The sequence below is a fragment of the Artemia franciscana genome, chromosome 3 (genome assembly GCF_032884065.1).
Source record: "Artemia franciscana chromosome 3, ASM3288406v1, whole genome shotgun sequence".
Lineage (NCBI taxonomy): Eukaryota > Metazoa > Arthropoda > Branchiopoda > Anostraca > Artemiidae > Artemia > Artemia franciscana.
Genome location: NC_088865.1, coordinates 36,555,640 through 36,568,734, shown reverse-complemented (window position 1 = coordinate 36,568,734; position 13,095 = coordinate 36,555,640). Strand labels below are relative to the sequence as shown.

The window sequence follows — 13,095 nt, the reverse complement described above, 5'->3', positions numbered from 1 at the left end:
CAGTATTTTTAGTAATTTCAACTATTTATTCTACGGCCTTTGTGATTCAAGGGTCATTCTTAAGGAATTGGGACAGAACTTAAGCTTTAGTGTAAAGAGCGAGGTATCGAAGAGGGGTGAACTCCCTCATATATGCAATAAAAATATACGAATATAGAAGTTCGTTACGTAAGTTAATTCGTAAATTACGTATATTTTTTACTAATGAAAATGTTCGTAAAACAATTAAAAGTTCTAGTTGCCTTTTTAAGTAATCAAAAAACTAGAGGGCAACTAGGCTTCCTCCCTCTCTCCTTTTTTCTCAAAATCTTCCGATTAAAACTATGAGAAAGCCATTTAGCCAAAAAGAAAATTAATATGCAAATTTCGTTGTGCGGAGAGCCAAGATCAAAACATGAATGAATTAAAAAACGTCCAGAAATTAAATAAAAACAAGTTTCTTAAATGAAAGTAAGGAGCGACATTAAAGCTTAAAACGAACAGAAACTACTCTTTATATGAAAGGGGCTTTTCTTCCTCAACGCCCCGCTCTTTACGCTAAAGTTTTTTCCTTTTTTAAAAAGTAGAGCTAAGAGAAAGAGTCAAACTTTAGCGTACAGAGGGAGGCGTTGAGGAGGAAAAGCCCATTTCATATACGGAGTAATTTCTGTTTGTTTTAAGTTTTAATGTCGCTCCTTACTTTCATTTAAAAAAACTTGTTTTTTTATTTAATTTAAAAGAAGGCCATGCTTTTATACTCTTTGAAAGCTAGCATCAATTTTAGAAAGTACAAAACTGAAAGAGAAAAGTAGTGGGGTCAATTCACAGAAATTAGGGGGAGGGGCGAAATTTGTCTTTCAAAACCTAAGGAGGGGCAACTTCGTTTTCTTATTACTGAAACACAAATAAAATTCACTTAAAATACCTTTAGGGGGACAGAAAAATCTAGACAATACCTCTAGGGGGACAGAGAAAAGTAGCTAGACAATTAAAGCCCCCCTACATCCCAAAGAAAATTATCCCTGTGCGGGGGTACCAATTGTAGGAGGACAGTAATTAGGAATTGCCTCCTCTATTTTATTACTCCCCAAATCCTCTAACGTTTGAAAGAATATATTTTTGTTTGTTTTTACCTTACTGGAAACGATTTAAAAAACAAAAGATACACTTTTTTGATTTTGAAAATTATCTACTTTCTGTTTTTATAATATACAAATGAAAAAGATATTCCCTAGCTCCTAAATTATGGTGAGTTGGTGCAACTCTCGCCATAGGCTTGGGGACAGAAACTAAGTAGACGGACTTACATACATCTGAGAAGGATCAGGAGAAAAAGTAAAGCTAGAAGAAAGAATGAGGTTTCAATGGTGATTACATGATTTATTTTTGAATTGGATGACTATACATGTATGACCATTGAGCATGAAAATGTGAGATTCTCAAGAAGCGTTTTGTGTTCTTCAGATCAAGGTTAAACCACTACTGGAGTTTTTCTTTGCCAAAAATACTAAAAACTCCTTATTCAAATTAAATGACTCTTGCGTTTCAGGAGCCGCTCTTAAGATATTGGGACAAACTGTCAAACTCTAGCGTAAAGAGCAAGGCATTGAAAAGGGGAGAAACTCTTACATTTATGAAACAATTTCTATTCGTTTTGAGTTTAATGTTGCTCTTTACTTCAGTTAAAAATATTGTCTTTTTTATTTAATTTCTGATAGCTTTCAAGTAATTCTGGTAAATCTGGCTCACCCTCCATGAAATATTCTTCCCCCTCCCCACGGAAAACGTCTTCGTGGAAATTTTCCACGGTTATTGGTTATATTAAAATGGTTATCTCAAAATTTAGGATCAGACAACTTCGGGAAAAAAGGGGCGTGAGAGGGGGGTAGTTTGCCTTCAGTCTTTTTGGCCACTTACAAAGGGCACTAGAAGTTTTAATTTTCGTTAGAATGCAGCCTCTCTGGATATTCCAGGATCATTATTTCGATACAATCATCCCTAGGAAAAGATCACGGATGCGTGTTTATTTGTTTTTTTCCCCGGAGTGATCATATGGATCCAGCGTTCCTATTATATCGTTAGAAGGCTCACTCGAACGGAAATTAAAAGTTCTAGTGTCCTTTTAAGTGACCAAAAAGATTTGAGGGTGACTGGGCCCCCTCCCCCACCCACTTTTCTCTAAAATCCCCGAATAAAATGTTGAGATAGCCGTTTTGTTCATCATAGTTGAAAGGCCCAATAAATACACCTTTGAATATAGCATGACCCCCAGCAGCTCCAGGGGAAAGGTTTTTAAGTTGTTAAAAATTGTCCATTGTTTACGCACAGTATTTGATATAGGAAATTATGCATATATTTTAGGGTGGGGAAGACGAATTTTCTGCTGTTTTTTTTTTTTTTTTCACAGGAGAATCTTCCATGGGAAGGGAAGTTTCCAGGGGTAAAATTGTCAGAGAAATTATACACTGGGAGAATTTACCAGAAATCCTATACAAAGATCTTTTTGTATTTCTTGCCTTCTCTTTTCTGTCTCAATTTTGAGCGTGATTTCACCGGGATTGAATTGATTGAATTGTTTAGAGGATATATCCGTGGAGAGGGTATTTTTCCGCGGAGGTGGGGCCGGATTTTCTGAGATTATTGAAAAAACGATCAGAAATTAAAAAAAAAAAAGTTTTTTCAACTGACTAAGGAGCAGCATTAAAACTTTAAATGAACAGAAATTATTGCGTATATGAAGGGGGATACCTCCTCCTTAACAACTCGCTTTTTACGCTAAAGTTTGAATTTTGTCGCAATTCCTTAAGAGCGACTCCTGAAACACAAGGGTCATTTAATTGGAACAATAAGAAGTTTTTCCAAAAGTACTAAAAAACTTTAGCGTAAAGAGCAAGGTGTTGAGGAGGAGTTTACCCCCCTTCATATACGAAATAATTTCTGTTCATCTGTTTTAATGTTGCTCTTTACTTTTTGTTGAAAAAACTTTTTTATTTAATTGTGTATATGAGCCTAAAACTTCTACAGTAGAGGTCTCTGATACGCTCAATCTGATGGTGTGATCAAACAGTTCGTGGTAACGAACTGTAGTAAGGAGCGACCCGGCTCAATAGTAACCAAAACTCTAAAAAATGGAATTTTGGTACCAATAGCTACATCAAAAGAATCGCATTTTAATGCTGATTTGAAATATATTAGTTTCATCAAGTTTAGTCTTACTCATCAAAAGTTACGAGCCTGAGAAAATTTGTGTTATTTTAGAAAATAGGGGGAGACACCCCCTAAAAGTCATAGAATCTTAACGAAAATCACACCATCAGATTCAGCGTATCAGAGAACCATACTGTAGAAGTTTCAAGCTCCTATCTACAAAAATCTGGAATTTATATTTTTTGCCAGAAGGCAGATCACGGATGCGTGTTTATTTTTTTTTTTTTTTCAGGGGTGATCGTATCGACCCAGTTGTCCTAGAATGATGCGACAGGGCTCATTCTAACGGAAATGAAAAGTTCTAGTGCCCTTTTTAGGTGACCAAAAAAATTGGAGGGCACCTAGGCCCCCTCCCACGCTAATTATTTTCCCAAAGTCAACGGATCAAAATTCTGAGATAGCCATTTTATTCAACGTAGTCGAAAAATCTTATAACTATGTCTTTGGGGACGACTTACTCCCCCACAGTCCCCGTGGGAGGGGTTACAAGTTCAAAACTTTGACCAGTGCTTACATTTAGTAATGGTTATTGGGAAGTGTACAGGCGTTTTCAGGAGGATTTTTTGGTTGGAGGCAGGGGTTGAGAAGAGGGGGATATGCTGCGGGAACTTTCCATCGAGGAATTTATCATGGGGGAAGAAAATTTCCATGAAGGGAGCGCAGGATTCACTAGCATTACTTAAAAAAAAACAATGAAAAAATCAATATGAAAAAGTTTTTTTTCACGCTGGAAGTAAGCAGCAGCATTAAAACTTAAAACGAACAGAAATTATTACCCATATGAGGGGCTCACCTCCTCCTAAATTGGGACAAAATTTAAGCTTTAGTGTAAAGAGCGAGGTACTGACGAGGGGGCGAACCCCCTCATATATGTAATAAAACATGAGAATACAAAAGTTCTTTACGTAAGCTAATTTATAAGTTACGTATATCTTTCCCTTTCCCTTCTCAACGCCCTGCTCTTTACGCTAAAGTTTTTTACTGTTTTAAAATGTAGAGTTAAGATTAAGAGTCAAACTTTAGCGTAAAGAGCGGGGCGTTGAGAAGGAAAAGCCCCTTTCATATACGGAGTAATTTCTGTTCGTTTTAAGTTTTAATGTCGCTCCTTACTTTCATTTAAAAAACTTGTTTTTTTTATTTAATTTATTTGTAAGAGTCTTTGATTTTTCAGGAGTGTTTTCTCCCTATTTCAAAAATCAGGCAAATTTTCTCAGGTTCGTCAATTTTGATGGGGGACACTAGTGTTGATAAATCTTATATATTTGGAATTATTATAATAAGCTAATTCTTTTTATGTATCTATTGATATCGAAATTACGTTCTTTAGAGTTTCGGTTACCATTTCCGATTAAGAAAAATCAAGTTGTTGCGGGAATGACTGATTGTTGAAAAATCCAAGACAGATAGTCTTGGTGAGGGGAAAATCTGGCATAAGGCTTTTTTAGGATTTACCTTGGCATATAAGATCTACTTTCATGTTTTTAGTGGCTATCACTGGTAGAATGTCTTCATGCACCGTCTACAGAGGTGGTTTTAGAGAAGAGCGGAGGGATATAGGACTTGTCCTGGGTGCAAAAATTTTAGAGGAGCAAAATTTCAAATAAATAATCTAACGGTTATAACCATTCTGTAATTTTCGAAATTTTATCGTTGTTAAAATAAAGCTGTGGGCGCAGTTAATAAACCATCCTTCAGTCCTTAAATAATTCAATTAAAACAATTAATAATAATTAAATAATTTAAATGGTAAATCATAGACAAATTATTAATTAATTAATAAATTGAAAATACCTTTGTTAAAATTTGGCCAGAAAATTTTGTGGGAGACAGGGGGAAATTTTTGTGAGGGGGAGGGCTAATCAAGATTTTTCCCAGGGTGCAAGAGAGACTCGGACCACCACTGACCCTCTATACCCTTTATATACCCCTTTATTACATTCCCTCTTTTTATATATCTTCTGTTTGTGGTTACAGTTAATTGCACAAAAATTGAGGACAACTTCATCTACAAAATGTTACAACAAACAACCTCGCACTTTAAATGTCGTAGATTTCCCAAGCAGAAATGTTCTACCGAAACAACAAATATCTTAATGCTTGCCAGTTGCGTACCTCAAACAATTCAAGAAACTGTTCTTAAATTTAGATGTTTTGAATAACTATACTTCAGACATTTGGAACAATTAACCGATTTAATTTATCGATTATATAACAAGAAAACTGTATTAAGTTTAAATAAGAAACGAAAGTTTAAAATTAAATCTTCATGGAGACTTATTGCCAAACTTCAGACTTTGCAATATTCAAAAGCCGAAATTAATATTTTGAATAACTATACTTCAGACATTTGGAACACTTAATCGATTTAATTTATTGATTATATAACAAAGAAACTATATTAAGTTTTAATAAAATACGAAAGTTTAAAATTAAATCTTCATGGAGACTTATTGCCAAACTTCAGACTTTGCAATATTCAAAAGCCGAAATTAATGTTTTGAATAACTATGCTTCAGACATTTGGAAAAATTAATCGATTTAATTTATCGATTATATAACGAGAAAACTGTATCAAGTTTAAAAAAAAAGTCTAAAATTACATCTTCATGGAGACGTATTGCCAAACTTCAGACTTTGCAATATTCAAAAGCCGAAATTAATGTATTTTGAACGTATAACTAGGCTTGGGGGTAGGACCGAACATAACATTTTTTTGCCAGTCATATTTGTTTTTAATTATTTTTCTTAATTCAGTTTAGATTATAACACGACTATAACACGAATATGAAATTGATTCAAATTATGCTATATTTAATGATCCTAGAAGAAAACATTTCAAATAAAGTATATTTTTAGCTGACATTTAAGGGGCCTGGAGATTGGTTTCAACTTCTACAAAGTGGACGACAAGGCTTAATACCAATCCCTATAAGAATTAAATAAAAAAACAAGTTTTTTTAGCTGAAAGTAAGGAGCGACATTAAAACTTAAAATGAACAGAAATTACTTCGTATATGAAAGGGGCTGCTTCCTCATCAACGCCCCGCTCTTTACGCTAAAGTTTGAGTCTTTCTCTCAACTCTGCTTTTTATTTAATTTCTGAACGTTTTTGAATCAATGCATGTTTAGATTTTGGCTCTCGCAGAGGATTAATTAACACGAAATTTGCAAGTTTATTTTTTTTTTTGGCTAAATGGCTTTCTCATAGTTTTAATCGAATGATTTTGAGAAAAAAAGGAACGGTGGAGGAAGCCTAGTAGCCCTGCGATTTTTTGGTTGCTTAAAAAGGCAACTAGAACTTTTACTTTTTTACGAATGTTTTTATTAGTAAAAGATAAACGTAACTTATAAATTGGCTTACGTAAGAAACTTTTGTAATCTCATGATTTTATTACATATATGAGGGGTTCACTCCCTCGTCAGTACCTCGCTCTTTACTCTAAAGATTAAATTTTGTCCCAATTCATTAAGAATGACCCCTGAATCACAAAAGCCGTAGAATAAATAGTTGAAATTGCTAAAAATACTTTAGCGTAAAGAGCGAGGTATTAGGAGGAGGTGAGCCCCTCATATGCGTAATAATTTCTGTTTGTTTTAAGTTTTAATGCTGCTCCTTACTTCCAGTTGAAAAAATCTTTTTCATATTTATTTTTTCAGTATGTCATATTTGTTTTTAATTATTTTTCTTAATTCAGTTTAGATTATAACACGACTATAACACGAATATAAAATTGATTCAAATTATGCTATATTTAATGATCCTAGAAGAAAACATTTCAAATAAAGTATATTTTTAGCTGACATTTAAGGGGCCTGGAGATTGGTTTCAACTTCTACAAAGTGGACGACAAGGCTTAATACCAATCCCTATAAGAATTAAATAAAAAAACAAGTTTTTTTAGCTGAAAGTAAGGAGCGACATTAAAACTTAAAATGAACAGAAATTACTTCGTATATGAAAGGGGCTGCTTCCTCATCAACGCCCCGCTCTTTACGCTAAAGTTTGAGTCTTTCTCTCAACTCTGCTTTTTATTTAATTTCTGAACGTTTTTGAATCAATGCATGTTTAGAATTTGGCTCTCGCAGAGGAATAATTAACACGAAATTTGCAAGTTTATTTTTTTTTGGCTAAATGGCTTTCTCATAGTTTTAATCGATTGATTTTGAGAAAAAAAGGAACGGTGGAGGAAGCCTAGTAGCCCTGCGATTTTTTGGTTGCTTAAAAAGGCAACTAGAACTTTTACTTTTTTACGAATGTTTTTATTAGTAAAAGATAAACGTAACTTATAAATTGGCTTACGTAAGAAACTTTTGTAATCTCATGATTTTATTACATATATGAGGGGTTCAATCCCTCGTCAGTACCTCGCTCTTTACTCTAAAGATTAAATTTTGTCCCAATTCATTAAGAATGACCCCTGAATCACAAAAGCCGTAGAATAAATAGTTGAAATTGCTAAAAATACTTTAGCGTAAAGAGCGAGGTATTAGGAGGAGGTGAGCCCCTCATATGCGTAATAATTTCTGTTCGTTTTAAGTTTTAATGCTGCTCCTTACTTCCAGTTGAAAAAACGTTTCATATTTTTTTCACTGTTATTTTTTTAATAATGCTAGAAAATCCTGCGCTCCCTTTATGGAAATTTTCTTACCCCTGACAAATTCCTCGATGGAAAGTTCCCCCCACATATCCCCCTCTTTTCAAACCCTCCCCCCCAACCAAAAAATCCCCCTGAAAACGTCTATACACTTCCCAATAAGCATTACTACATGTAAGCACTGGTCAAAGTTTGTAACTTGTAGCCCCTCCCATGGGGACTGTGGGGGAGTAAGTCGTCCCCAAAGACATTTTTTAAGGTTTTTCGATTACGCTGAATAAAATGGCTATCTCAGAATTTTGATCCGTTGACCTCGGGAAAATAACTAGCTCGGGAGGGGGCCTAGGTGCCCTTCAATTTTTTTGGCCACTTAAAAAGGGCACCAGAATTTTTCATTTCCATTAGAATGAGCCCTCTCGCAAGATTCTAGGACCACTGGGTCAATAAGATCACCCCTGGGGAAAAACAAACAAACAAACAAGTAAACACGCATCCGTGATCTGCCTTCTGGCAAAAAATTAAAAATTCCAGATTTTTGTACATAGGAGCTTGAAACTTCTACAAAACGGTTCTCTGATATGCTGAATCTGATGGTGTTAAGATTCTATGACTTTTAGGGGGTGTTTCCCCCTATTTTCTAAAATAAGACACATTTTCTCAGGCTCGTAACTTTTGATGGGTAACACTAAACTTGATGAAACTTATATATTTAAAATCAGCATTAAAATGCAATTCTTTTGATGTAGCTATTGATATCAAAATATCCATTTTTTAGAGTTTTGGTTACTATTGAGCCTGGTCGCTCCTTACTACAGTTCGTTACCACGAACTGTTTGAAAGATCTCGGAACTAAAACATCGACAATTGTCCATTGCCCATTTAGCCTAGTTACCATGACTAAGGATTTTTGGCTTAAGTTGACAATCGAGTAGAGTAGTTTCAAAATGACATGTGCTTTAAGAAACCGTTTTCGGCGTCACCTTAAATTGTGAGTTGAAATGAATTTTCTCTGAAGAAATCGAAAAAAAGGCCTGGTTTTCGTATTGTCGACCTCAAACACAATATTAGAACTTCAAGCTCAAAAATTGAAATGAAATACGTAACCAAATTTTGCATCAACTCCATTGCTTAAGGTTACTGCGGAAAAAATGATAGGCCTATAGGCGAAATAAGGTAATGCAATATTTGGAAAGCATTCTGTATTAATGTTTTCTTTTATTAGTGTCCTAAGACTGGAACGTTCAATACGTCTTGGCATCTGATCAATTTTTTCAGCAGCTAAATTTAAAAATATTGGCATAAGAAAACCTATATTAAGAAAGATAGATGGGTTTTAGGATTAAAAAATGTATGGCCTCAACGTAGTTTAAAGTTTATTCCCAAAATAATCTATAAATTTCAGATTCTGCACATCCATACAATAAATCAAGTGATCTTTTTTTATAAAAAACCCATTGCATAGGGTTATTCAATAGAAAAAAATGTTAGAGAAATCATGGTTATAGTAATAGCTGCAACCTATTAATCAGCTAACCAGGGCCCATAGTAACCAAAAGCTTAAAAAAAATTCTGAAAAAACTGTCTTTCAATAGAAATTTAAAATTTGCAGCTGCCTCAGAGAAGGTAACCATTATTTCGATTAACCTTCATAACAAAATTTAGTGGCGAAAAAATATTTGCTGGAATTTTGAAAAATTGTTTAAAACTCCTCAAAACCAGCGGTGGATAAAAACGAGAAAACTTCATTAGGATTCAGCATGGTCTAAAATTCCATTAAAGAAAATCGTAAATCCCCACCTTGAATAGCAAGGAATATCACTTTTTGCATGATATCTCGTTTCAACAAGGGCTCTTTAAGGGCTTATTTTAATTTTAATTTTATCTCTGCGTGTTATTTTATTTAATTTGACTTGATAATTCTAAAAATAATTGCCATAGGGCAACCAAAAATGGCATTTTCGGTGCAATTTCTGAAATGGAAGGGTTGGAAAGCAAGAAAAGGATACCATAACGATCTTCGCGGTCAAAAATCTAAACCCAAGGTTAAGAATTCCTCATTGTATATGCTCCCATTCCAGCCCTCTTAAGAATTTCCGTGAATCGCCACTTGACTAACGGAACTAGACTAGTTCTTGTAGTTAGGCTAATTCTAGGCAAGAATAGTAGCGTCAGTTCATGAAAATTAAGTGGGATATTTACTTTTCAATATACAGGGTGGCAAATAAATTGTACTTTTCAATTGTCCTGTGAGATGGCGGCAAGGTTGGGATGCTATAAGATAGAACATTAGAAAAAACATCACGCTTTGCTACGTGTTGACAACTCAAGGTGATGTGATGATGTCATCATCATCAATTGATGTCATCAATTGAAGCTTCAACGCTTATGCTTCAATGACGAATCTGAAAGAAGGCAAATGACAATGTCAAATCATAAAAATAAATCTTTTGTTTAAAACACTGTCTTACCTTCTTTGAGAGAATATTTTGACAGAAATCATTGAATGTTAGCAGCTCATTGTTGTTTGCAATAACAGCGGTTCCATCCAGAGTAACATTTGCCAGTTGATGGAGAAGCTCCGTGTTGATCTCCTTCAAATGAATAGATTAATACACTTGATTTCTGTATAATACGAAGGTAAGTAAGACTTATAAAAAATGCATGAGTACTATGTTTTGAGATCCTACATTGTTCACACCCATATATTTCGTGCTACCCAGGTAAGCCTAAAAGGCTGGACTGGTGCAGCGTGTTGTCAATTTAGAAATGAACCTATTAGACGTATTTTACAAGAAATTTCAAGTTATCCAAGTTCTTGTAGAAATATGTTTATCAAATAGTTCGTGGTAACGAACTGTAGTAAGGAGCGACCCGGCTCAATAGTAACCAAAACTCTAAAAAACCAATAGTTACATCAAAAGAATCGCATTTCAATGCTGATTTTAAATATATAAGTTTCATCAAGTTTAGTCTTACCCATCAAAAGTTACGAGCCTGAGATAATTTGTCCTATTTTAGAAAATAGGGAACCTCCCCCCCCCCCTAAAAGCCATAGAATCTTAACGAAAATCACAAAGTCAGATTCAGCGTATCAGAAAACCCAACCGTAAAAGTTCCAAGCTCCTATTTACAAAATTGTAGAATTTTGTATTTTTTGCCAGAACACAAATCACGGATGCGTGTTTATTTTTTTGTTTGTTTTTGTTTTTTTTCTCAGGGGTGATCCTAGAATTTTGCAAGAGGGCTCATTCGAACGGAAATGATAAGTTCTAGTGCCCTTTTTAAGTGACCAAAAAATCGAAGGGCACTTAGGCCCCCTCCCACAATTATTTTTTCCCAAAGTTGTCGGATCAAAATTCTGAGATAGCCATTTTATTCAACATAGTCGAAAACCTTAAACTATGTCTTTGGGGACGACTTACTCCCCCACAGTCCCCGTAGGAGGGGCTGCAAGTTACAAACTTTGACCAGTGTTTGCATATAGTAATGGTTATTGGGGAGCGTACAGACGTTTTCAGGGGGATTTTTTGGTTGGGAGGAGGGGGTTGTGTGGGGGAAACTTTCCATGAAGGAATTTACCATGGGGGAAGAAGATTTCTATGAAGGGGGTGCAGCATTTTCCACCATTATTTAAAAGAAACAATGAAAAAATAAATATGATAAAGTTTTTTCAACTGAAAGTAAGGAGTAGCATTAAAACTTAAAACGAACAGAAAATATTGAGTATATAAGGTGTTCACCTCCTCCTGATGCCTCACTCTTTACGCTATAATATTTTTAGTAATTTCAACTATTTATTCTACAGCCTTTGTGATTCAGGGGTCATTCTTAAGGAATTAGGACAACATTTAAGCTTTAGTGTAAAGAGCGAGGTATTGACGAGTGGGCGAACCCTCTCATATACGTAATCTATATATATATATATATATATATATATATATATATATATATATATATATATATATATATATATATATATATATATATATATATATATATATATATATATATATATATATATATATATATATATATATATATATATATATATATATATATATATATATATATATATATATATATATATATATATATATATATATATATATATATATATATATATATATATATATATATATATATATATATATATATATATATATATATATATAAATAAGTTGTCTGTGTGTGTGTCGAGTGACCTCATGTTTGTGTGTCGACTGACGTCATGTTTGTCGACTGACGTCATTATAAGGATTGAGCTGTATGCGTCATGAAGTTGTGTGTCGACTGACGTCATGTTTGTCAACTGATGAAATTACATACCGGGACACCGGGACACAAATGACGACCGGGACACAGGGAATATAAATGACGACCGGAAACCTCAAAGAGAAATTACAGACTGGGACACCCGGACACAAATCACGACCGGGACACAGGGAATATAAATGACGACCGGGACACAGGGACACATCATTAGAATAACGAGGTATAGATCTGAATACGGATTGTTTTTCCCATGGACAATTATATGTTGCATGTTCAAGAGTCAGTAAACTTGACAATCTATTTATATGCACAGACAATGGGACAGCGAAGAATGTTGTATATTCGCATGTTTTACGTAGTTAAAAACATATATATATATATATATATATATATATATATATATATATATATATATATATATATATATATATATATATACATATATATATATATATATATATATATATATATATACTAGCTGTTGGGGTGGCGCTTCACGCCACCCCAACACCTAGTTGGTGGGGCGCTTCGCGCCCCCCCAAGCCCCCCCGCGCGCGTAAGTCGGTACGCGCCATTGTACCTGTGTCCCTGTGTCCCACCTGTGAATAGAGATAGATATAAATATATGTTTTTAACTACGTAAAACATGCGAATATACAACATTCTTCGCTGTCCCATTGTCTGTGCATATAAATAGATTGTCAAGTTTACTGACTCTTGAACATGCAACATATAATTGTCCATGGGAAAAACAATCCGTATTCAGATCTATACCTCGTTATTCTAATGATGTGTCCCTGTGTCCCGGTCGTCATTTATATTCCCTGTGTCCCGGTCGTCATTTGTGTCCCGGTGTCCCAGTTTGTAATTTCTCTTTGAGTGTCCCGGTCGTCATTTATATTCCCTGTGTCCCGGTGTCCCGGTCGTCATTTGTGTCCCGGTCTGTAATTTCTATTCGAACAATCCCTGTGTCCCGGTCGTCATTTATATATCCCGCCTGTGCCCCCGGCGTCCCCGTTGTAGTTGTGTCCCTGTGTCCCGG

General features: G+C 34.7%; 1 protein-coding gene across 1 annotated transcript in view; it reads right to left on the bottom strand.

The window, feature by feature from the left end:
• LOC136025227 (glutamate [NMDA] receptor subunit 1-like) overlaps positions 1–13,095 on the bottom strand; it is a gene marked incomplete at its 3' end in the record, with an annotated part of 60,703 nt that overhangs the window by 44,491 nt on the left and 3,117 nt on the right. The window contains 1 exon segment of the mRNA XM_065701050.1: positions 10,250–10,372. Within this exon segment, the coding sequence (XP_065557122.1) occupies positions 10,250–10,372 (123 nt within the window).